The 27,447-nt window shown below is 31.7% G+C and overlaps 2 protein-coding genes across 6 annotated transcripts in view; one reads left to right on the forward strand and one right to left on the reverse strand.

The window, feature by feature from the left end:
* Positions 1 to 27,447, reverse strand: part of LOC107452153 (rho guanine nucleotide exchange factor 17) — a 314,558-nt gene extending 287,111 nt beyond the window's left edge. Inside the window, exon 1 of one of the 5 annotated variants that reach the window (XR_015430560.1) lies at positions 27,139 to 27,447. The gene's annotated coding sequence lies outside the window, so the exon portion shown is untranslated. The remainder of the gene's footprint in view (positions 1 to 27,138) is intronic. The other 4 variants (XM_087155432.1, XM_087155433.1, XM_087155434.1 and 1 more) reach the window with 4 other exon arrangements.
* LOC147801843 (zinc finger BED domain-containing protein 5-like) lies at positions 10,776 to 15,186 on the forward strand. Its single transcript, XM_087154512.1, has 3 exons — positions 10,776 to 10,828; positions 13,317 to 13,600; positions 13,700 to 15,186. The coding sequence occupies exons 1-3, from the start codon at positions 10,776 to 10,778 to the stop codon at positions 15,184 to 15,186; spliced, it is 1,824 nt and encodes a 607-aa protein (XP_087010638.1).

A 27,447-nucleotide genomic window follows, 5' to 3' on the forward strand; every position in this document is an offset into this window, starting at 1 on the left:
ACAACATAAACAAAACATACATACCCCACAATCGGTCACGGACTGGCTCACAATAGCAGTCAACGTAGTTGATCACCACACACGCCTCACGACTAGGACTGGGCGATATTAGAAATTATATATCGTGATATATCGTCAGTTTTGCATCGCGATATAGCGATGTATCGCGATATAGTATTTCTGAATTTCATTTACTTTAAGGCACAGAAAGTCAGATTTCTATCAAGACTTCATACGCATATTGATTTAAATCAATTTATAAATTTGAAAATATATATGTTTTGCTAAAGAAAGATATTAAATAAATTAACTAAGATGTACAAATCTTACTTAAAATATTTATAGAAAAAATGTGTGTAGATACAGAATGAAATATTTGCACTTCTTTATCGTTTATAAGGTATAAGCAGTCTTAATTTAAGTTAACCCCTAAAACACCCTTAATGAAAAAAAATATTGTTATTAAACAAAAGCTGATTTTAAAATTTCAAAATATATTTTAATTAAAATAAAAGTTAGATTGACTAAAAGCCGAAGTTTAAAATTAAAAATGTTCGAATTTTAAACTAAAAAGTAAACATAAGATTTGTAATAATTTCTTAAAATTTTCGTTCTCTGAAAGATTTCTCAGTTTAAAAATAAAAAGGGAATTTTATAAAGATATCTAGCTGAAATTATTGAAAGAAAATTTAAAAAATTAAAAAAAAAAGCTTGTTAAGAAATTCATTATACACTTAAAACAAAGTGTTAAAAATATTTTTTTTTTTTTAAAAAAAAGAAACTTTTTTTAACAAATCAATATTTGCTTGTACTATTATGCGTAAATAATTACAGAATTATTAAGTTCGATCGTAATGTTCAAATTCTTAATGAAGAAGTAAACACAAGTTTTGTTATATTTTCTAAAAATGATCACGCAAATAACAAAAGATTTCTTAGTTTAAAAATAAAAAAATAAATAAAAGTGAAATTTATCAATATATTTACCTAACAGCATAGGAACAAAATTTAAAAAATAAGTTCGTTAAAAAATTATTTGTATGCTTAAAACAAAGAGCTAAATAAATTTTAGAAAAAAAAATGCTTCTTAAACACTATTTTTATTATTATTTCATATAAATAATTAAATTAAATTAAATAATGACCGAATTATGAACGAAAAACAAAGTAAGGCAAAGTTTCTTAATTAAATTCTTAAAAATAAAAACAAAAGAATTGTGACATTCGGTAATATATTTAGCTAATTAACTAATAATATAAAACGAAAATTAAAAACAAATAATGATTTTACTCTCTAATAAAACGAAGTAGTAATTGATAAATTAAAAAAAAAGAAATGAATAAAATTCGCAAACTTTTCAAATTCTTTTGAACAAATAAAGTTTATTGACTTATGTCCAAAAAATAAGTTTTGTTTTAACTTTATTTCTAAAAATAAAAACAACTCAAGATTTATAAATTTAAAATCAGTAATAGAAGCCCATTAAATTATTAAAAGTTTTATCCGAAAGGTTTTTAATAAATTAAAAGAAAGTAAAAAAATAACCTAACAAATTTATTTACTTTGTAATTTAATTCCTTATGGTTGCCTTAAATTAGATTTCCGATAATTTTCACATTTAAAACTATAAAAAAAGTTTTGTCAGAAAATAAATAAAAAACTTACCTAATTAATGAAGAAACTTTTCTTTATAAATTCTTTTCAATAATAGATTGCGTTCAGAACAAGGTTACGACGGCGATCACGAAGTTAATCCCATTGAAAATAATCTACAAGAAACGATTTCAAATCGCGAAGTTGCGAAAACGAACATGTGATATAACGATATAAGGTCTCAGAAGTGATTCTGATTCTACCGCTCATCAGTCAAGGCCGTCTCAACATAACGAAACAATATCGTCTTCCACAGCGCGAGTTGGCATCGGAACGTAAGAGAAAGTCCTTGCGTGTATCGCTATATCGTTATATCGTCTTCTTCACTCGACGGCTTAAATCAGATTTCTGATGCATCGCTTGGAATGAAAGTCGCTGTATCGGTTTGCCGATATAGGCGTTAAATCGATATGTCGCGATATATCGATTTATAGCCCAGTCCTACTCACGACTGACCCTGCTCCCACTCCCTGGGGACAGGCAGTGAGTCCGGAGTTTTTCAGCTACCCGTGATGGCCATTTATGTTAAATGTTTTTTAAAAAAAAATATATATATATAATTAAAAAAAATACCTGTGACGTGACTAGCTAATTTATATTGTTATTGTCGATGTCCATTCTTTGAGTCTGTAATGTAACGCTGCTAGTCAATCAATGTAAAATAACTAATTAACATCTGATGTGATAATTTTAACAGAAGGGTATCCAAGATCTAGGTGTCGGCTCAAATTAGACACACAACTTTTCTCAAACACTAACTGCAGCACTCTGTGACTTTCTCAAGGTGCAAACTAAACAATTTGGACCTAATTAGGCCAAATAACTAAAACACCAACATAGGGTACGCAATCAATTAGCGATAACATAAGTTTCTAATCGTGTTCTAAGGCAGTAAGCCAAATTAGACAAGTTTGTTTCTCATGTTACTAATTTCTCAAATTCAATAGTTTACAGGCGATGAACAACACCATGATGGAACCACTAGAAGATATTGGTAAACACCAAACCCATTATCTAACCAAAGTAACGATGGTTTGACAGATTAACATGCAATTATGACAAATGATTTCCATTTACAGGCGATGAACAACACCATGATGGAACCACTAGAAGATATTGGTAAACACCAAACCCATTATCTAACCAAAGTAACGATGGTTTGACAGATTAACATGCAATTATGACAAATGATTTCCATTTACTGCCATAATCAACTAATACTCCCCTTGTAGCAGGTCCACAGGTGCGGTGCAACAATAATTCTGATAAATTGCCGCTACTAGGCCCGGAAAGCCTGGTCGGTGGGGTGCCGGGTCCATGTCCAAGAATTCGTGGGTTCGGTCCCCGCCGGTCGAAGACTCCCCGTGTTGTAAATGGTGACTGATGCACGCTAAATCTGTCGAGTCTCAAAGTCCTTCATGTTCCCATAACAAATCAATACCTCTGGGGGTACTGATCCAGGAGATTCCTTGTCTTCTGGATTGGTTCAAAATTACAAGGCTACGGCGCTGAGCATTAGTAGTCGTAAACCCAAAAATTGGGTCGGCTGTTCAACGGCGGTCATAAAATAAAAAATAAAATTAAGAAGGTTGGTCTCCTTGCGTCAGGCTAACCGTAAGAGGTTCTCGTGATCTTCCTCTCCATGTAACGCAAATGCCGGTTAACTCCATCAAAAAGTCCTCCACGAAGGCAAATTTCTCCCAATATTCGATTCAAGAGTTCCCTTGTCTTCCGGATTGGGTTCAAAATTACAAGGGTACGGAGTTTAACATTAGTTGTCGTAAACCCATAACATTGGGTCGGCTGTTCAACGACGGTTGTAAAATAAAATAAAATTAATAAGGTTGGGCCGGGATAGCCTGGTGGGTGGGGCACTGGGCCCATGTCCAAGAGTTCGTCGGTTCGATCCGCGCCGACCGAAGACTCACCTTGTAGTAAATGGTGACTGATGCACGTTAAATCTGTCGAGTCGCAAAGTCCTCCATGTTCCCGTAACAAATCAATACCTCTGGGGGTATTGATCCAGGAGCTTCCTTGTCTTCTGGATTGGTTCAAAATGACAAGGCTACGGAGTTGAACATTAGTAATCGTAAACACAAAATTGGGTCGGCTGTTCAACGACGGATATTTAAAAAAAAACTAATAAGGTTGAGCCGTGGTTGCTCAAGGGATGACTTGATTCGAATATTGATCCAAATCACATGATTCGAATTAAGCGATTCAAATTACTTATTTGAATCATGTGATATGGATAAATTATTCGAATCAAGTGGTTCAAATCTCTGATTCGAATGAGATTTGGATCTTGATTCGGATCACTGATTCGAATCATGCGATTTGGATAAATATTCAAATCAAAGGGTTCAGATTCGCAATTCAAATCAATTGATTCAAATCATGCAATTCGGATCAATGATTTCAATCATGTAACTTCGATCAATATTCGAATTACGCGGTTTTGATCATTATTCGAATCAAGTGCTTCAAATCACTGATTCGAATAATGCTATTTGTGAATCACTGATTCTTATCATGAAATGACTCCGATCTCCTGATTCGAATCATGCGATTTGGGTAACTATTCGAATCAAATGATTCATATCAGTAATTCAAATTAAGTGATTCGAATCGAGTGATTCAAATCACTGACTGGAATCATGTGTTTCAGATCATTGATTCGAATCCAGTGATTCAGACCAATGACTCGAATCAAGTGATTCCAATCTCTGATTCGTATCAATGATTCAAAGCAAGTGATTCAGATCACTGATTTGAATCAAGTCATTCGAATCACGTGATTAAGATTAATGTGATTCTAATTACTGATTCGAATCAAATGATTCAAATCACTGATTCGGATCATGTGATTCAGATCAATGATTAGAATCAAGTCATTCAAATCACTATTCAAATCAAGTTCTTCTGATCAGTGATTCAAATCATGCGATTCATATCAGTGATTCGAATCATGCCATTTGGATCAATGATTCGAATTAAGTTACTTAAATCACTGATTCAAATCAAATGACTCGAATAGCTGATTTTTATGAAGTGATTTAGATCGTTGATACGAATCATGCTATTTAGATCCCTATTTGAATTATGTGATTTGGATCAATATTCGAATCAATCAGTGATCTGAATCACTTGATTCAAATCACAGATTCGTATCGAGTTATTCAGATCAGTGATTCGGATCTCATTTCGAATCTAGTAATTTGGATCACTGATTCAAATAACATGACTTAAACGACTTAGTTGCGAATCAATGATTCTAATCATATGCTTCAAAAAAATGCGAAATGGCAAAGAATTCGAAAAGTTTACTTACCTATCACTATTTTTTTAATTAATGCTGATTGGAAAAAAAATTTTCTTTTTCTCATTAATGAATTATTTTAAGTAAATAAATATACTTATTATATCTTTCGTACATTGCATATGTTGCTAATTGTTATAAAGACTTTTAACTATAAATTTTAAGAAACTGCTAAAGAAATATTTTCTATCTAAATTGGAAAATATTAAATCTTTAATAAAGAAGAATCTCTTTAACTGTATATGACATAGCATCACTGTGAAAAAAAACTAACTGAAATTTAAGAAACAATTATTCATCATAATCTGCGGCCTTTATAGTCCTCTAGCTAAGAAAATAGTATATGCGATTATTGGCGAACTTTTGATTTATGAGTATTGATTTATGAAGGGTAAGTAGTTAGCATAGCACCCTGAAATCTAAAAAATTCTGTAATAAATTCATCAGTATCGGTACAAAAGTATTGAAGTGTAGCAACTAATTTAGGACAAAGGGAGTAATTTTGATACGAGTATATACAGTAGGATAGGGGGGGGGGGAAATGGATCATAACTTTTGAACAGTTGGACGGATTTTCATTCTAGTTCAAGTTTTCATTCAAGTTGTATGACAATATCTCCTCTTAAATTATACATAACAGCTAACAGTAACTGCATAGATATATATTTTGGTGAACAAACAAACTTTTTCAGAAGAAACATATAAATTTTCTTATTGAATTCGATTTAACGTGCGAAAGTAACCTCTGAGACGAAATTTCATAAAATTCACACTGCTTAAAATGAGCCTAAAAGACAAATAGATATTTGGTACAGAACTAGAATGTCGCCAATATTTTGCATAGGTAAAAACAGGTTTACGTAAAGCATCTTTTGGAACATTCATTGCGTAATTTGTACAATGAAGTAAATGCAGGCCCAAATTTAAAAAATAGATAAAAAGTGGCAGCAAAATTTTCAACTTTAGTCATTGCGTAAACGTGTCAACCCACGTGAATAAGTATCTCTTATCCCGGATTAAAGGAATAAATAAAAAGTGGTAGCGACATTTTTAGGTTATTCGTTGTGTAAAACTATCAATCTAAGATCTAAGCTCTGTAACAAATATGACAGAGAATAATATAAATAAAAAGTGGTAGTAAAATGTATTTTCACAAAGAGAAACTAGGGGGAAAAAAAAGAATCCCTCATTTTCTGGCTGTTAGAGTTCAAATGGGCAGCGAATTTGTCTTACAATTAATATAATATTCTATTACTGAGATAATTCTTTTATATTCACTCAAATTGTACTGATTGAAAAAAAATTATGTTAAATTTACATTTTTTTATTTATTTATTTGTTTATTTTTGCTTTGAAGTAATATGTTCCTATTATTACTTCAGAATTACAGAAATTACTATTATTACAGAAATTATTACAGAAATTAAATTTAACACAGTTGCTCTCGCATCCGTTGAAGTATTAAAAAAGATAAAACTGGTAGTACACTGATGTGCAAAACTTAAGCAACAAGTGGTTTTTCGGTCACAGCTCCCCAACAAAGTATAAGATAAGCCATGAAATTGCAGTATAATATGCAAGTAATTCAGTAGAAAGATTATTTGTATGCAAATTTTAAAAATAAAACGTCGTAGGTGATGTAAGTGTACGTAAACCTTGTGGGTCGGCGCGCAGGTCAAAGCTGTGATAAAAGGATGAAGAGCACCGTAGTTAAAGACATTCGCTGCAAGTGCAAGTGATTTGTTTTGTGAAACATGTCTTCAAGAAATCATTCAGACGACTTTACTCGAGGAAGAATGATTTGGAAGCTTGAGGAGAGACGTAGTGTGACCAGTGTCGCCGAAGAGTTTGGGATCAACAAAAGTGCTGTTTCTCGTGCTTGGAATGCCTTTAAAACTACTGGTACAGCTGTTCGGAAGGTTGGTGGTGGCCGTCCAAGGAAAACAACACCAAGAGAAGACAGTTACATCGTCCCCCAGGCGAAAAGAAACCGTTTTCAGTCAGCGAGCGCCATACCTCAGCAACTGTGCACAGCCACAGGACGACAAGTATCAAGATTTACGGTGGCCAGACGCCTCCTCAAAGGTGGCTTATTGGCTGGACGTCCTGAACACTGCATACCTTTAAAAGTTATCCATCGGCGGCACCGTTTAGAGTGGAGCAGAGAGCACGAAACCTGGACACCTCATCAATGGAGTCGCGTCCTCTTCACAGATGAGAGTCGTTTTAGTGCTACAAGCGATTCTCAACGTCAGTGGATCTGGAGAGAGGTTGGAGTTCGATTTCATCCCAATAACATCGCGGAAAGAGATCGTTACGGTGGCCCTAGAGTTGTCTGGGGTGGCATTATGTTGAACGGGCAGACTGAGCTTCAGATCTTCGACAGAGGTTCTGTAACTGGAGACCGCTACTGCAATGAGGTAATCCTACCCCATGTGCGTCTGTTCTGAGGGGCCATTGGACCAGACTTCATTTTTATGGATGACAATGCCCGGTCACACAGTACTGCTAATGTTCAAGAGCTACTGGAAAATGAAGATATCACACGAATGGATTGGCCAGCTTACTCTCCAGATCTAAATCCCATAGAGCATGTGTGGGATGCATTAGGGAGACGTCTTGCGACACGACAGTATCATCCTGGTAATACCCATCAGCTGAAAGATGCGTTAAAGGAGGAATGGAGACGTTTACCCCAAGAACTCCTGGATAATCTGGTGCTTAGCATGGAGAGACGATGCCAAGCAACAATTACAGTAAGGGGAGGGCATATCCCATACTAGGGAACATCTGTCAGTTGTACTTACGCTTCTTCAGGCAATCATTTGTAACGCCACTATATGTCAAATAAAGCCTTTTTTTTTGTTCCATACCCTACTTTAAGCTCTATATTCATTTCTGCGCCATTATTCTTTTACCATCGTTTAAGTACAAAATAATGTACATCATATTCAAATTTCATGTCAATCGGATGATTTCTTGTAGAGTTATGACAAAAAACGCACTTGTTGCTTAAGTTTTGCATACCAGTGTATGTATGCACAGCTATTTCATCGTAGCTTTTACAGAGTGCGTAGTCAAATCTTTCAAAAAAAAAAAAAAAAAGGAACATTTAAAGTACTTTTTAAGCACTCAAAAATATTTTTAAGCATTATCTACATAAACAAAATGCGAAATAATATTCAAAGACTTTACATGAACATGATAAAATAACTAGTTTCTGACAAAGAACTCTTTTCTTGATTATATTAGCCATTAAAAAATGATCAAACAACTTTTTGTCTCGATTTCAGAGGGTGGAAAATGAAGCTTGAAATTCAGAATATCATGCAAAATGCAGCTGAGTTGCACCATGAGAGTGCAATAATCTCACCAAACCCAGCTCGGTAGACGCTCATGCACAAGTATTTCATCAAACGCATAAAATGATTGGAGCTTTCATACGCTATGGACCAACGGTACGCCGAAATAGATTGTGGTAGAATGAATTGTGAATAAAGTTGAATACTACAATGTGAAAATCACGCTTTAGCACCAAACGTGGCGAAAATCGACATGGTAAAGAAAAAAAATCTCATTTTCGAAAAAGAAAATTTAAGCACTTTTAAAAAGCACCCATTAAAAAAAGCACCTTCAAGGGTTGTAGGTAAATTCTAAGATACTTAATTTAAAGAACTCAATTTTCTATCTACAAAATTCTTAAGCGTTTCTTAATTACACAGGTATAAATAATTAAAGCAAGAATTAGAAATTTGTATGACGGAAATTAATTTTCATGCACCTTTTTATTCATCAAATTGCATGAAAATCTAGATTTAGGTAAACAATTTAAAGTTTTTCCATCATCACCAAATTAATTAATGAAAATTATTACATCATTATCTTGTCTTTGAGCCTTTTTGTGAAAGAAATATTATAGTTTAATCAAGCATTCAAAATATATGACAAGTTAAAATATTATTGTGAAGACCATGAATTGTCTATAAAAGCTAACTAAATATTTAAATTTGTTCAAAAATTAGGAAAACACCTAAGAGGGGACAAGTAATGCTTGCGCAAATGATTGTTGTTATTAGGGTTCAGCATATATATTTATAGTAAAATATTTTTTAGTTAGTATTTATTTTGACTAAGCAAAATGATTTGTTTTAGTCGTAACAAATTTGTCGCAAAAATTTCATATTGTTGTTCATATCTGTTGTCTAGATAGTGCAATTTAGCAATTATTATTTTTTTCTTATTTTTCCTTAATTTAATTTCAGTTTTTAAAGCGGTATTTTTTAAATTCAAAAAGAAAGTTACTAAATTTATCTACCACATACGAAAATTAGTCTTTTAGGAAAAAATACTATGGGCGTTTCATCGCAAAAACTATTTAAGATAAGGGACCAGTAAAAGTTTCAAACAAAAACTTATTGAAACAAAATAAAAAAGAATATTTTTTCTCTAAAGACCGGGTTTTTATGCACTACGGTGGCATCCTAATGATTAAAATTAACTTTTATTTTCTTTTTACAAAAACTTGTTATTCGAGCATTTTTAAAATTTCTTCCTTTTATTCTATTCAGTCTACAAACAGTCTAGTCTATAGAAGTATTTTAAATCAAAATAACTCTCCTATATAAAAGAACTTTCACTCTATTTAAGATGCATTTTTCAGTCGAATTAAAATGAGAGTTGCAAAAATGTGGTCCAAATAGTGTGACTATTGAAAGTAAACGACCTTCATTTCACTTCATGCATTGTTTCCATTTTAACACTTATTAGAATGAAGACTTTCACGAATAATTTAGAAAACGTATACATTTGTACATATTTACGCAACTGATATTGCTATCTAAACAAGGAACATTGTTCCCTATGCATTTTTTCACATTGAATCGAATAAGACTGCACACAAGTCAATGAAACAAATAATTCAAAATTTAAAAGGGTTTTCGTGTGTAAAAAGAAAAAGTACTTCTTTTGACATATACTTACGTATACACTTTTTATATCGCTATGAAGAGAGCTATCTGAACATGTGAGGTACATTTTTCGAAGAAATTTCTTATGCTAAAATGTTTGAGATAAAACAAGAATTGATAAAATAAATTTTTAAGAAGTTATAAGGATTTTGTGTATCGAAGGTACAATCTTGCACTTACATGCGCATCTCGTGTTGCTATACAGACAAGTTAGGTATTGTTTCCTAAGCATTTTTTCTCACTTAATCGAATGAAAACAAACTTAAGTCAAAAAGACTAATATTTATACATAAAATACTATTTTTGAATTATGAAGAAATTTCAAAGTTAATTTAATCCTATCAGCTTGAATTCTACATATCTTATTCAATTCAGCATAAAAAATTTGATCGGACTGTACATGTTTGGATAGCCTCTAGATAGCATTGTAAAAAGTGTACATAAGTTCAAGTGAATAGAAATATTTAAAGCGCTTTTAAACTATTCAATCTACTGATTATTGCATAGACTTATTCGATTCAACGTTTTAAAAAATTACATAGAAAACAACGCCCCACTTGTTTAGATAACAATGTTAAATGCGTAAATAGCTACAAATGTGCACTTTTTATATAAAAAAAAACAAATATAACTTCTAAATTATTGGTCCGATCATCTCGCAATTGGTTTCATTCAATTCAACGGAAAAACGTGTGAAACAATGTTTCTCTTTGGAAAAAATTAACCATCATTTCCCTCAAAAAAGAAAGGAGATAATGACATAACAAAGCCACAAAAAAATACTTTTAGTGTTAATTTTTTCGAACCCTTTTTGTAATATAATTAGTGAACCAACATGCATCTCATTGAAACCACAAGAAATTGTGTCAACCCATACGAAAATTTAAGGTACATTTAAGGATGATTTGAGGTATTTTTGAGGTATCAAGGTTGCTTTGAGGTATATTTAAGGTTTCTGAGAAAACAGCAATAAAAATTATACCTCGTAAAGGTTGTAATTAAGGTGTACGAGGTTGTTATATATACACTTCAGCTTGTTTTGAGGTTGTTTAAAATTCACTTCAAATAAACCAGACTGATAAGGTGATTTTTAAGGTATACCAGGTTGATTTTCTTACACATGTAACAAAAGAGGTATTTTTCAGGTATAAAATTTTTTTCCTTATTTCAATTAAAGAGAGTTAGGTATTTATTGAGGTATATGAAGTCATTTTATTTATACCTAAGCTTATTTTGAGGTTGTCTTAAATCCACTTTAAATCAACCAGACTGATAAGGTGATTTTTAAGGTATACGAGGTTGCTTTTCTTACACTTGTAACAAAAGAGGTATTTATGAGGTACAAGAAAATCAACCTTATATCAACTAACGAGAATGAGGTATTTACGAGGTATAAAAAAAGATACCTTATTTCAACTAAAGAGAGAGAGGTATTTATTGAGGTGAATGAAGTCATTTTATTTATATCTAAGTTTGTTTTAAGGTTGTTTAAAGTACACTTCATATTAACTAGCTCACTTCCCAGAGTTCCGTGCGAGCAGGAAAATGGCGTGTATGTTGACAGTCGAAAGTCTATTCGAAATTCGGTAGGTAAGTGTGCTTGACATTTATTAATTTAGTTTTATCACTTTTAATCAAATATGCTTAAATTTTCTAACTTAAATTTTATTATTTTTGTTTTAAAGACGCCTCCTGATCTTAAATAATTTAAGTTGGAAGATATTCTTAGAGGCTATTGGTGTAGGCTTAGCAATATGAGAGAACAATCGAAATATTTCTCGCCGCTGTTTAGGGCAGCGTTTTCCAAACTGGGAGGCGCGCCTCCCTAGGGAGGCGCGGACTAGTCTAAAGGGAGCCGCGAAAATTAGTCACAGTGAACAATTTTCCAAATTACTGCTAAAGTTTTCTATGTAAAACCTGAGAGAATAAATGAAAAAATATCATCGTGCTTTATCGCGCATAGTTCAACTAAACATTTCGTAACTTAGCATCCATATACCTAGACCGTCGTTAATTTGGCGACACTAATTTGGCGACCGACACAACTTAACAAAAGCCAGATGAGCGCGCACTGACGCCACTGGATGCCACACATGCAGAAAAGATCGACGCACGTTTAGCTCACTAACTTGTTTCGTGTCACAGCTAATATTTAATTGGTTCAGCAGTGCTAGGTTGTGTTTCTATTGTTATTGACGTGATTGCCCACTGATCATAATAGTAAGTAATTTAATAGTTTTATTGAAGTGAAACTTCTAATGCGACTTCCAACAAGGTTGCGTTAAACGTTTAACGCTACCGTTGTCATGGAAACTAGATTTCTCTTTACGTTCGTTGAGCGCACGAAGTGAGAGAAAAACATAGTAGGTAATATTGGCGTTAAAGAAAACAAAGCGATATTTTTTTTAAATTCGCCAAGAATACCTTACTGAAATTTAGAGCATTTAGAAATAAGCTGACCTTATTATAATTTTTTTTAAAAAAATATATTTTATTATTAATATTTTTTAACTAAGCGAAAAAATTTTAAAATGAAACAAAGTATTGTATTTAAAAAGTTAATAATTATATATTTTTATTAAATACAATTAAAAAATACTTTGATGCACATAGATACTCTGCTTTAGATACTTATTTTTCTATGTTTTTTATTTTTATTTTTGCCGGTTTTTATTTTATAAGTGAAACTTCTAATGCGACTTTCAACAAGGTTGCGTTAAACGTTTAACGCTACCGTGGAGGGGGTATTATACCTGTCAACTCCACCGGATTTTCCGGAAGATATTATTTTCATATTTAAAGTGGTAGTAATTATATACTATTTTTTTTTTTATAATCTTAATTTTTAAATGATATTGATCACCTTTATTCTTACAAAAATTAAGCACATATATTAATATGCGTTACTATCATGGTTGTCAAAGTAAGTTTTCTCAAATAATACGTATTTGTTTGCTTAAAATTGAAGTTTTAATTCCATTTTAATACCACTGGGAAAAATGATAATGGAAGGGATTAAAAGTTGGCAGGTATGGGGTATGAAAGCACTGTTGTGTTAAACGTTCGACGCTCGTGGGGAGGGGGAATAGAAAGAGACAGAGCGAGAGTGAATGCGTGGCACTTGAACGCATGCGTGTAGAAAATGATAATTAAAAGATGCGATCAATTGTAAATTGTAAGCAATGCTAATAAAGTTTGTCTTAAAGAAACAATATGATTTCACTAAAAATCTATTTCAACCCCTTCCAATTTTCATTTCCACATTACGACGCTTCACTTCTTCCGCGCGGAGCGACTCCACGCACTATTTTTTTTTTTAAATATTTAATAGTTTTATTTTTTTAGAATAATATAATATTATTCCTAATATTTCCAGACAAATGGATAAGTTTTTGATAGGATATAAGCGAAAATCCACTAATAATGAAGATTCTGATGTTGGCACAAGTAGTGGGAATACAAGCCACAAGGAACAGGAAGGAAGAACTCCCAAGACAAGGAAATACGACTTATCCTATTTATCGTTTGGATTTACTAATATTATTCACGATAATGTGGAAAAACCAATGTGTTTGTTGTGTTCAAAAGTTTTGGCTGCTGATAGTATGAGACCCGGCAAATTGAAACGGCACCTTGAAACTATTCATTCTGAATACGTTGGTAAGCCCCAAGAATTTTTTCAAAGAAAATTGGATGAGTTATCTTAAAACAAGCAAAATTTCAAAAAAATTGTTCATATTCCATCAAATGCATTACTAGCATCATACCTAGTGTCTTACAGAATCGCGCAATGTAAAAAACCCCACACAATAGCAGAAACCTTAGTTTTGCCAGCAGCTATTGATATGGTCAAAACAATGTTTGGTCAATCTTATGCGAATCAGCTGCGACAAATACCGCTTGCTGATAATACAATTGGAAGAAGAATTGATGATATATCTGAAGATCTTTGTGACCAATTAGTTTCTCGAATGCGTACTTCTAAATTCGCCATACAAGTAGATGAAGCTACTGATGTAGCTAAAGACGCACATTTAATTGCATATGTTCGATATGTTGACGATACTAATATAATTGAAGATATCTTATTTTGCAAACCAATTCCTGACAGAGCCACATCCAATGAAATTTTCAAAATAATAGACAGATTTTTTAATGAGAACGACATATTGTGGAATAATTGCATTGGACTCTGTACTGACGGTGCACAATCAATGGCGGGACACAAAACTGGTCTTCAAACGCTAGTTAAAATGAAAGCTCCTGAGGTTCTCTGGACGCACTGCATGCTCCACAGAGCAGCTCTCGTATCAAAAACTATAAGCGAGGAACTTAACAATGTTTTTGTAAAAGTAACGAAAGTTATAAATTACATAAAAAACAGTCCATTAAAAGCAAGGTTGTTCGCAAAACTGTGTGAAGATATGCGAGCTAATTACACGTCACTTCTGTATTATTGTGAAGTGCGCTGGCTATCTCGTGCAAAAGTGATTCAAAGGGTACTTGAACTCAAAGAAGAAATTGCTATGTTTCTCGAGGAAAATCATAATGAGGACGGCCATATGTTTAGGGATGATAATTTTATCGTTAAACTTACATATTTGGTTGACATTTTTGAAAAACTGAGTGTTCTTAATAAATCAATGCAAGGACCGCAAATGCATTTGCTTATACAAAAAGACAAAGTGAAAGCATTTATTAAAAAAGTGGAGCTATGGAAATCAAATTTGCAAAAAAATAAGATTGACATGTTTCCACGTTTAAATTTATGCCCCCGAGATAACATAGAAGCAAACAAAAATCTCTTTGTGGAACACTTGAATGGTTTGTTGCTTCAATTTTCGAATTATTTTGGTGATTTTGATTTTAAAAAGTTTGCGTGGATACAGAATCCATTTATCGACGAAGAAGATGATGAATTTGGATTGACAAGTATTGAAAAAGAAAAATTGATTGAATTATCTTGTGATACTACATTAAAACATAAATTTCAGACTGTATCTCTGGTTCAATTCTGGTTGAATCTTCAAACAGAATATAACACTTTGTCAAACAAAGCTTTGAAAGTACTGCTGCCGTTCGCAACATCATATTTATGCGAAACGGGATTTTCTGCCTTGGCTGCAATGAAATCCAAATATCGAGCTCGTTTACTTGTAGAAAAAGAGCTACGAGTAGCTATATCGTCACAAACACCAAGATTTGATAAACTTTGTGCTAATAGACAAGCACATCCATCTCATTAAAAACAATATTAAAATATCGTTTTAATGTTTGTGTTTTTATTTTATGAAATCTTCAGGGGGGGGGCGCCAAATGATTAAATATTTTTAAGGGAGGCGTAGTAACATCAAGTTTGGAAACCACTGGTTTAGGGTAACGTTACTGGTGAATCGTTACACCAGGTTACGCACAGTATATTTTATTGTTTGCAATTTATTCAAATATTACTATTCTTTTTATTTTGCTTAAATGTATATGTTTTAACGTAGCAGTATGCAATCTGATTATTCAAGTAAAATGTTCATAATTTCTCTAATAAATAAATTCTTGAAAATTGAAAGATTTTTAAAATTGCTATTTTGCTTTAAAATTCTACTATAGCTGTATGCTTATCGTTTGCTTGGATATCTGTTGCAAAGTTTATATTGTTGTTTATGAGTGAAAATATGTATAATAACACTGCATTCAGATTAACATGCTATTTCTTTTCCTTATATATATATATTTACTGAGCTTATATCCACAGTTCCCTGATATTGCTGAGATGACCTAGGCTATATATAGCACATGTGCAGCACAGCGAAGAAGAAGTGACTAGCAAGTTACTGCTCAGTCTTCCCCTATGAAATAGTTCTGAATTTATACCAAAAAGAAAAAGTAATCTCTCCTAATAAAATACAGAATTTATGTAATTGTTGATAACAATAGTTTGCTAGATATTTGATAATTGAAAACTAGTACTTGTACTAGCTCACTTTTTTATGTTTGATCACAAAACTGCTATTTTCAGTACATCTTATATTTTCGCAATTTACCCGCGTTAATTATTTACTAAGCAGATTGTTATTACTTAATAGGATATCGAGCAGAATCAAATTAAATCCGATTTTAAGTTTATATGGTAGTATTTTTCAAGGTTATGAGCATTTTTATGCAGCTGCTTATGGTTCACTACTTCAAAAATAAACGACTTTCGGAAATAAATTTTTTAGAAATAAGTCAGTATAGTTTCTTATGCAATTTTAGTGCTGAATTGAATAAAATCAATTGCAAATAAAAAACATTTATTGTTGAAAGTAATATGCATTTTTTAAAATTTCATTCTATGGGATGCGCTTATATATTTAAACAAATGTTTGTAACAACTAACTATTAGGTTTATTCTGCTCGGTATTATAAGTCATATAGGAGATATTGTACTCAACTTATTTTAAAAGTATTACTTCAAATAATTCTCTCTTAGACATTTTCCTCACAAAAAATTATACACAACTTTAAAATAAATGCTCCTTATCAGCTTGTAATTTGTTCTATTCGATTGAGTGTAAAAAAAGAAAAAAAATTGGTAGATAACTTTAAAATTTTAATTTATTAAACGATTGTTGATTCTTGATTACATTTATTAAAAAAATATTAAAATAACTATTTTTTAAGAAATTCTGATGTGATTGACAATAACGGAAATCCTTTTCAGAATCATTTTTGACGCTGCAGCGTCGAAAACTTATAAAAAAGCTATTTGTTTCATGAAGTCTGACAAAAAGTTTAAAAATATAGACTAGGTTTATTGAGTTTAAAGATTTGTAAGTAAAAATGAAAAAGTATATAATTATCAAACTTACAAGTATCATAATGATACCAGATGCATGGAAAAATAAAAAGTGTTAAAATTGCATAAAAAGATTGGAATTATATATTTGAATTTCTGTAAATGTTGCTAATGGTAGTACTGTCTTCAGTGTACTTTATTTTGTGGCTGTGGTACCTGTTATGCTTTTTAGCTGCGAGGATTGAATAGAAATGGCAGAAGAGTAATACTATTTTTCTGAAAAGGAAAATTAATTTCACACAGTTAATTTAAATCATAAATAAAACAAATTCTTAAATTTTAATAGTTTAAAACCTGCCACTATTATTGTAAATATGACTTTCTTACTAATACATTTTTTTTTCTTTTAGGTTCCAATAATTACAAGTTTCAACAGGTAGACGGAAACAGTATTTAAAATAATTTCGTTGGTTTGTTAAAAAAAATGAAATTTTAGTTTTAAATAAAAGTAATTTGAATTTCAGCTGACTAATTATTTAAATTTGCAGTTTTATAGCTTTAAAAATTGAACCACCTTAGACAACTATCTTCTAAAAGTACGAGTATGAGTTCCCATAAATAATTTTTACTAACTGTAGAATTTGGATAAGTGTTATTTCAAGATGATTTAATTCAATCTATTAAAATTATAGAAGAATTATGCATTTGAAACTCTCTTTTATAGCTTAACAAAAGAAGCAATTACTGCCGAAGGTTTAATATTAAGAACTTCAGGTTGATAAATGATCTCTACTAGTGAAAAAAATGTAATGATATACTTTATTCTTCATATAATATATATAATATCTTTATACATTATATTTTTTATATAGTGATTCTAAAAATTAATAAACTAGGTGGTCCGTATAACTCCTCACCTTCGTAAATATTTAAAAAACAGCTTTAGGTTGAGCTACATAAGCCTAAAGTGTAAAATGTCACATCTTTGGTTGATAAATTAATACTTCTAAAAATATAAAAATATATACTTGAAGTTACGAAATAATAACTTAAGGTAGAACATGGAACGAGTGACGTTAATAAAAAATAACCTTTCCAAGTGTTGCAAATACACTTCAGGTTGATTTATAACAACCAAAAGTGTAAAACGACGCACCACAGATTGATAAATATATACCTCTACAAACATAAAATTATATACCTGAGGTTGAAAAATAATTTCCTGAAGTAGAACAAAATACACCCGAGGTTGATTTACAACAACCAGAAGTGTAAAACGACACTCCATTGGTTGATAAATATATACCTCTACAAACATAAAATTATATACCTGAGGTTGAAAAATAATTTCCTGAAGTAGAACAAAATACACCCGAGGTTGATTTACAACAACCAGAAGTGTAAAACGACACTCCATTGGTTGATAAATATATACCTCTACAAGCATAAAATTATATACCTGAGGTTGAAAAATAATCACCTGAAGTAGAACAAAATACACCTGAGGTTGATTTATAACAACCAGAAGTGTAAACGACGCACCACAGGTTGATAAATATATACCTCTACAAGCATAAAATTATATACCTGAGGTTGAAAAATAATTTCCTGAGGTAGAACAAAATACACCTGAGGTTGATTTATAATAACCTGAAGTGTAAAATGACACACCCTAGGTTGTTGAAAAAATATTTCCACAAGTGTAAAAAAATATACTTCAGACAGATAAGTAATAACCTAAGGTTGAAAATAAAACACTTTAAAGTAGTAAATATCTACCTCTCCACAGATGTAAAATTAAACACCTCAGGTTGAAACTCTGGAGGTATATTTAAGGTATATTTGAGATTGATTTTGAGGTATTCATTTGCACCCTTTTCAACCTTAACGACGTATTTAAATAACAACCTCCTTTATACCTTTCAAATATACCTCGTTTATACCTCATTTATACCTCGATTTTTTTCATAAGGGAAGACTACGATGCGACACATTGCATTGAAACATTTGAACTTTTTTCTAAAGCAAGACGTTTATCGCCTGAGAAATTGTTCGTAAAGAATTTGCCGATTTAATAAAGCAAGGTATTGTTCGTCCATCTAAAAGCCCGTGGGCAAGCCCGATACATTTAGTTCCAAAGAAAAATTGAGAATTTCGAATATGTGGTGATTTTCGTCGTTTAAATGCCAAAACTAGTCCTGATAGATATCCGATACCTCATATCCAGGATTTTTCGCATAATTTAAATGGCAAAAGTGTATTTTCTAAATTAGATTTAGTAAAAGTATGTAACCAAATGAGAGTTGAAACTTCCGATGTACCTAACAGCAGTTAACATCCCAATTGGACTTTTTGAATATATATTTATGCCTTTCGGTTTAAGAAATGCTGCACAAACATTTCAACATTTTATTGATAATGTTTTAAGAGACATAGATTGCTGTATAGCATATTTGGATGATATTTTCATTTTCTTTGAAACCGAAGAAAAGCATAAATCTGATTTAGACAAAGTTCTTAAACGTTTAAACGGTTTCAATTTAATAAATAACTTAGAAAAATGTGTTTTTGGTGTTAATGAAATTAATTTTTTGGGATATTTAGTTTCAAAAAATGGTATTCTACCTATACCTGAAAAAGTAAAAGCTTTAAAAGACTTTCCTTTACCTAAATCTGTAGAACAATTACGCAGATTTTTAGCTACGGTAAATTTCGATCACACATTTTTTAAAAATGCAGCTAAAATCTAATCTTGTTTACACGATTTAACTAAGGGTAAAGCTAAAAAAGATAAAACACCTCTAGTTTGGACTGATAGGTAAATTACTGCTTTGGAGGCAGTTAAAGATGCTATTGCAAATGCTGTTTTGCTAGCACGCCCATTACCAAATGCAAATTTATCTCTTGCTGTAAATTCGTCAGATTTTGCTATTGGTGCAGTTCTGCAACAAAAAGTAAACAATGAATTTCAGCCTTTGTTTTTATTCTTGCAAACTTAATACTGCAGAGCAAAAATACAGCACCTATGATAGGGAATTGCTTGCAATTTATTCATGAATCAAACATCTTCGGCACATGCTTGGAGGTCGAAATTTTCTAGTGTACACTGATCACAAGCCTCTCATTTACGCCTCTCATTCAATAAACACAAGACTCTCATTCAACAAAAAAGTGAAAAATGCTCTCCAAGAAAAATGCGACATTTAGAGTTTATTAGTCAGTACACTACAGATTTAAGACAAATTCCCGGTAGTCAAAATATAGTTGCTGACACTTTTTCGAGAATTTCTTCCCTTAGTTTTAATAATTCAAGTGATATTAATTTTGAAGAGATTGCGGAGGCACAGGTTAATGACACGGAACTTCACTCTTTACTTAAGTCTAATTCCGGTTACGAACTAAAACCTATGAATCTCCCAAATTCAAAAATAATTTGAGATGTTTCAACTAGTGATATAAGACCATACATTCCTAAAGACTTTCGTTGGAGAATTTTTCAGACTTTTCATGGCTTATCTCATCCCGGAGGAAGAGTAACTTTAGACCTCATCAGGAAAAGATTCGTAAGGAAATCCATGGCCAAAGACATAAAGCTTTGGCGCAAGACTTGCCTCTCATGCCAAAAATCTAAAGTTGGACATCACACGAAATCCTCTCTAGGAGAATATGGACTTCCTAGTGCCAGATTTTCGCATGTTCATTTAGATATCGTGGGTCCTCTACCACCGTCAAGAGATTACAGATACATACTTACATGTATTGACCGTTTATCTAGGTGGCCTGAGGCATTTCCAATGCAAAATCAGACAGCTGACGCAGTTGCAAAAACGTTCTTTGCTGGTTGGATAGCGAGATTCGGCGTTCCAGAGACTGTCACAACTGATCGAGATCGTCTGTTCGAATCTGAATTTTTTTTTTTTCTTCCTTGACCAAGTTTTTAGGAACACAGAAAACCAGGACGGTAGCTTACAATCCAAAGTGTAATGGAGCTATCGAAAGGTTTCATGGAATCCTGAAAAATGCAATTAAATGCCACCTAACTGTGCGCTGGATGGAAATTTGACCAACAGTTTTGTTGGGCATTCGCTCAAGTTTAAAGGAAGATATCGATTGTACACCAGTTGAAATGGTGTATGGTTGTTCTATACGCTTTCCAGGTGAATTTTTTCAGAACTCTTTTTCTAAAACTGTAACATCTCACTCTAATTTTTTACAGAAATTTTGTGAAAAAATTAGAGATTTACGCCCTGTTCCTCTGAATACTCGTGGTGTCACTCGTCCAATCTTCATCAGTAAAGATCTGTAGACTTGTAGCCACGTTTTTGTCAGAATAGACAGTGTCCGACGTCCTTTGGAACAGCCCTATAAAGGCCCATTTAAAGTAATTTCACGAACTAAAAAATGTTTTTGTTTTAGATCTTGAAGGACAGAAAGCTAGTGCTTTTATAGACAGATTAAAACCAGCCTATTTTTTATCTGATGAAGTTGCAGACTCTACCAAACAGTCTCCCATGGTAAAGCCAGAAGTAACTACTAGGTCTGGAAGGAAAGTTAGATTTGTCTTGATTAGATTGTTAGATTATTCCAAGCATTTTTGTTATTCCGCACTTTTCCCAGCATATATAACTCTGTGAAATCACAAAGTATTTACTACAACTCAGTGTTATACACTTTTGTATTTTAATTTATTTTAAGTTTGTCACTCAGTTTTGTGACTGTACTTTTTCCGGAAAATAAATCGTTTATTTTTATCCTCTGATTTTAATCATATTTTCTTTGGTTCCCTCAAATATGAGAACGTTATACCAGTTCTTACAAAGACGATGTTAGTTTCGTGATGTTATATGACGACGAAGAGCGAATTGAATCAAAGCTCCCGGTTTCGTGCGAGGATCACCGTTGAAATTCTCGATGGTTGATATATAGAATGCTATGCATAGTTTCTTTATGCGCCATTTTTGTCTTAGGGATTTTACGTTTATTGAAGATTATTTTCAGCCTGACTTGCGTTATTTTGCTACCATTGTGCATTCTATTTCGTCAGGATTTAACGTTTTTGGTAAATTATTTTCAGTGAGACTTTTGTTGCTTAGCGATTGTTTAATTGAGCAATATTTCGTCACTTTTATTTCTTTTTAGTCTGTCGGGATTTAGCGATTCTTGTCAATTATTTTTAGCAGACCTACTGTTACTTTGCGATCGCTGCGCAATAGCTGAAATTTTGAATTTTCGTTCTGAACTCAATCTATTAATGAAAAGAAAATATGAATAAACAAAAGATTCTTCATTGACTTTTTTTAATTATTGTTTTTCATTTTAAACCATATCATTTAATAGGAGTTTTCTGTATTTAACTTTGTTATAAAAAGTTAGATTTTTAAAAAAAAAATTATTCATTGCACGTAAATATAATAATTTGATAGAATTTGATTATTTTTAAACCAATAAATCTTCAGTCATTTTTAATTATAAAAAAAATTAAAACAACGCCTACATTTATTTAATTTGCTTTTATTTTTGAGAAAATGAAAACAAAGTTCGCGTTACTTTTTTTTTTAATTTGGCTATTAGTTAAGACAATTTTTTTTTTAACTAAATAAAAAGTTAAGCAATGATTTGACGTTTTTTAGTACTTAAAGTATTCTTATTTTTCCTTTTTTTAATTTTTCCTAAAATTCTTTCAATACTTGTTTGTTTCATAATTTGTCAGATAGTATCATTTTTAAACAAATAAATCTTTAGTTGCTTTTATTTTCAAAAAGGAAAATAATAATAAATAATTAAAAAACTTGAATTTATTTTGACATTTATTAAGCATAGATTTTGACCATTAGCTAATACAACTTTATTATTTTAAATAAAAGAAAGTCTAATGATGTTTCAAATACACTGCTTTTTTTTTCAACAAATAATTTAAAAAACGTTTTACTACAGTGAAAATTTCTTTGGTTTGTTTTTTACTTTCATTTCTTTTCTTTTAATTATTAATAGATGTAAGTAAAATATTTTGTTACGGTTTTATTATATTTTCAAACCAATAAATCTTAAGTCATTTTTAATTTATAAAAAATTAAAATAAAGCTTGGTTTTGTTTTTACTTAGATATCTTTATTATTTAAATTGAAAAAATTAAGCAATACTATTTGCTGTTATTGAAGCATCTTTTTAGATTTAACATTTTCTGTGTTAATAGATTTATTCCTTTTATTTATTTTTGATAGATTTAAAGATTTCTGATAGATAATTTTTGAATATATTATAATTCGCAATACATCGCTACATAGCGATGTCTAACAGACGATGTATCACGATATAACATTTCTTACTTCGCCCACTGCTATTCAATGCATGTACGTATAATAATTTGATAAAATTTTATTATTTTTAAACCAATAAATCTTAAGTCGTTTTTATTTTTAAAAATTAAAACGTAGTTACAATTATTTTTTTACATTCGACCAACTTTATTATCAATCCAACTTTATTATTTTAAATAAAATAAAATTAAAATTTTTGAAAGCCACTCTTTTTTCTTCTTTTTGTTTTTTTACTCGTTTAATACTTAATTTGAGTGAATTTTGATAGTTTTTCTAGCCATTTTTTCTTACTTTTTAAGAATTTCTCAATACATATTAATTACTTGTTTTTTCCCCCTTCTTCTATCATTATTTTTATATTTTTAATACTGCAGATATTAAGCTGTTTTTATTTTTGAAAAAATTAAAACAAAGTTGCTTTAACTTTTTTAAGAAATCGGCTGTTAGTTAAAACTAATGATTTTTTTTAATTAAATCAAAAATTAAATGATGTTTTCACTGTTTAAAAGTAGTGTATTTTTAACAGTTTAAGTATAAAGCTATTAATTTTGTTAAAGAGATTAATTTAAAAAATAACGTCTAGCGATGGTTCAAAAGTACGCTTTTTTTTCCTTCAAAATAATTCAAAACTTTCTTTTACTTAACCTTTTCATAAAGGTTTTCGTACGGAGGGAAAAAATTAAAAAGAGGTAGGTAAAGTTTTTATAATGTCTTATTTTTGCTTTCATTTTAATTCTAACATATCTTATCCAAGCCACTTCAAAGTGTAACTAAATAAATTTTATTTTGAATTAAGTAGTGATACATTAAGTAAATCAAACTCTCCAAATAAACTGCTACCGAAATAAACTGCTGTTTGTAGAAAATGCAACACCATGAAAGAATCATCAGAATCAAATGAAATTTAATGCAGAAACGACTTGTACTGATACAAATAAATGATGAAATTTTCAAAACAAAAGAAACAAATTAAGCGTCCGAAATCAGTATTTGGTGCAGCCACCACGCGCTGCAATAAGTGCTGCTATACGACGTGGCATGGAGTCAAACAGATGTTGAATATCTGCTTGAGGAAGAGAATTCCATATCGCTTGTATGCGCAACCAAAGTTCGTCTTTGGAAACTGCAGGACGCGGATCACGAGTGAGACGCCGACCAACCATATCCCACACGTGCTCAATAGGCGACATATCCGGCGAATAAGCAGGCCAAGGAAGAAGTTGCATGCGTTGTGCTGAACAGAAGTCTCTAACAGTCCGCGCAACATGTGGGCGTGCATTATCCTGCTGAAAGATAGCTCCAGGGATGCCTTGAAGGAAAGGAACGACTTCGGGCTGTAGCACTTCACGGACGTATCTGTTGCTATTGAGATTACCCTCAATTCGTATCAAATTGGATCGTCCATGATACGAAATCGCACCCCAGACCATAACTCCGGGTGTTCGACCACTATGTCGTTCAATAATACACTCAGGAAGGCAGCGTTGACCGGCATAACGTCTAACACGAACACGGCCATCATGGGTCCACAAATTGAAGCGTGATTCATCTGAAAAGACAACTTGGTGCCAATCAGCTCGCCAGTCTCTGTGCTCAAGAGCCCACTGCCGACGCAGCCGTCGATGATCCGCCGTGAGGGGAATCCTGTATAATGGCACCCTTGCACGCAATCCACGGCGCAGCAGACGACGACGAATTGACGAAGCCGACAATTGTACACCTGTAGCAGTAGACCAATGTGCTGCCAGCTGCCTGGAGGAAGCTGTGCGATCATTCACCGCCATGCGGAGCAGGTGTCGATCATCGCGCTCTGACGTCACCTTCTGTCGTCCAGTGCCTGTTTTTCGAGTTGTTCGGTGCTCGTCGGTCCACTGCTTCCAAACTCGCATCACTGTGGAACTGTTCCGCTGCATACGAGCTGCTATTGCGCGATAGGAAAATCCTCCTTCTCGAAGGCCGATTATCCTCCCTCGTTCAAACTCCGTAAGTTGCTTGAATTTCTTATTCTTCCGTCGTGGAGGCATACTCAGGTCTCACTAAACGTTTGCCACTAACAAATAATCATAGACTATTTTCAACGTCCCGCTACAGCACTTTATTTATACGCTTTCAGCATCAATTCAGAGGGCGCTGCGCGCGCCACGCACGCGCGATGGCTCTGAAACTTTATTAATTTGCATAATATCCTATAATTGACATTTGCTGCGAATTTCATTTGATTCTGATGATTCCTTCATGGTGTTGCATTTTCTACAAACAGCAGTTTAGTTTTATTTATTGTATCCTGGTTGTAGCCACCCCGAGAATGCATATATGATTCGTCCGACTCGATTACTTTTGTTTGTCCCATCTTTTATTTATTTTTGAAAAATTTCTTACAATGCATGTAAGTAAGATATTTTGACAGAACTATTAAATATTAAGTCTTATTAATTGAAAAAAATTAAAACAAAGTTTACGTTTGTTTTTACATATAAAATTTAGTCTTAAGAAAGCCATCTTTATAATTTTAATTAAAAAATTAAATAATGTTACTGATGTTATGAAAAAGCATTATTTTTTAAAATTAACAAATTTTTTGTTTGTTTTAGATTTATTTAAGATTTACTTTTGATTCAGTAGATTTGCTTCAAAATAAACAATGTGCATGATTCTTTAAAAAATTTCTAATGTTAATTATAGATCAATGAAAAAATACTAATAAAGTTTTCATATATATTTTTATTTTTCTTAATCGTACAACTATATAATAAATCTAATAGTAATATTATATATAATGTATCAACTAACAATATTTTTTCAGGAGGAAAATTTTTGTGTTAAATTAAAAATATTATTAAAAATTATGAAATTTTTTATTTTTATAAAAAATTTTTTTAAAAATCACTCGTTAATAAAGCATTATCACAACACATTGGAATTATGGAACTGCTTAAGAACCCTAAAATGTTTGTAATCCTTGTGATATTTTTTAAATTTATAATTTCATTTAAATAAATATTTAATTACTTTAAATTCGGGCTTAATTCGCTCAAATCAAATTGGACGTAAATTTATATAATTATTAAAGTGATTTTTTTTCTTGACGCTTATTTTCATAAGTTTTTTTTTTTTTTTTTCGGTGTTCTTTCTTTAGAGCTTTTTTCAGTATTTTTTTCCCCCAATGATCTTTTTTTCCTTTTGCTGTAGTGTAAATGATGTGTGAAGGGTGTTGTTCACTGAAGGGTGTATTTTCAGTGTGTTATGTGTGATGTGCAATGTCACTGAATTTGACTATTTTCTTAGCTGATGATTACTCAGTTTAGTAGTAAATAGCTTCAGTAAAACACGAAGACCTATAAAAGGATAGATATTCAGCGTATTTTTAATCCTTAATTGTTTTATTGAATATATCGGATATCCGTAACTTTTTTAAGTATATATATCAGTGTAATGAGGCACCTCCAAATTAAAAATATATAAATCTATAGATAAGATAATTTTTCTATTCATTTCTGAAAAGGGATCAAGCAGTAAGGAGTAGATATAATAATAGCAATAATAAAAGAAGGTCAAAGCCCTTTGTAATAAATTGTAATTTTAACAACATTCAAACATTTGGCGCCATGGATATCCCTTTTTCTAAGCGACGAAAACTTTTTTGATAAACTATTGGGAATAAATTATGTATTCTCAGATTTATTATATGATTTAAACACTTGTATTTATATTATCACATTAAAATCGTCCACAAATAAGAATAAAACAAAGCATTTAATACATAATTATATTTTAAATGAAAATCAAAAGTTGTTAATGATCCCATTTTTGTCTTATAACTAGAAAATATTCTTAAAAATACGTTTTAAAAATTAAGAAAATTAGTTTTATTGCTTGAAAATGTTCTTTTATTAAATAACATTTTTGTGCACATTGCTAAGAATATAAACTTCAATTAAAAGCATGCACAGAGTACGACATGCACATGGAATATAGAGGAATTTACATCGAATGACAGTTTCAACCTCTTAATAATCCCATACTAAGAGGATCTTTTTCAATTGAAAGAATCTTTAAATAAAAGTTTATCGAAAAAAGCAATTCTAATTATCAAGAAGAGAGAGACTTACCATTATTAAACAGTGATTCATTTGAGGGATTTATAAAACATTTGTCCAGTGTAGTTGAACACGTGACGAAAGCACATTTGGAATGTCTGACACTTGACCCTAACTTTTCTGCTCAGGGTTGCATTTCTTTCTTCGCCGTCATCAAAGAACTTTGTCAGACTCTATTAACAGTATTTTTCGGAGCAGTGTTGCCAGATTCAGCTACAAGTAGCTGATTGGGCTACTTTTATAAGTTCTCGCCAACTGAAAATCGAATTTGGGCTACTCATTTTTCGAAAGCTCATATCTTAAAAATGCGCTATTCTTTTC

The sequence above is a fragment of the Parasteatoda tepidariorum genome, chromosome 11 (assembly GCF_982258835.1).
Source record: "Parasteatoda tepidariorum strain Cologne lab strain chromosome 11, Ptep-v5.0, whole genome shotgun sequence".
NCBI classification, from domain to species: domain Eukaryota; kingdom Metazoa; phylum Arthropoda; class Arachnida; order Araneae; family Theridiidae; genus Parasteatoda; species Parasteatoda tepidariorum.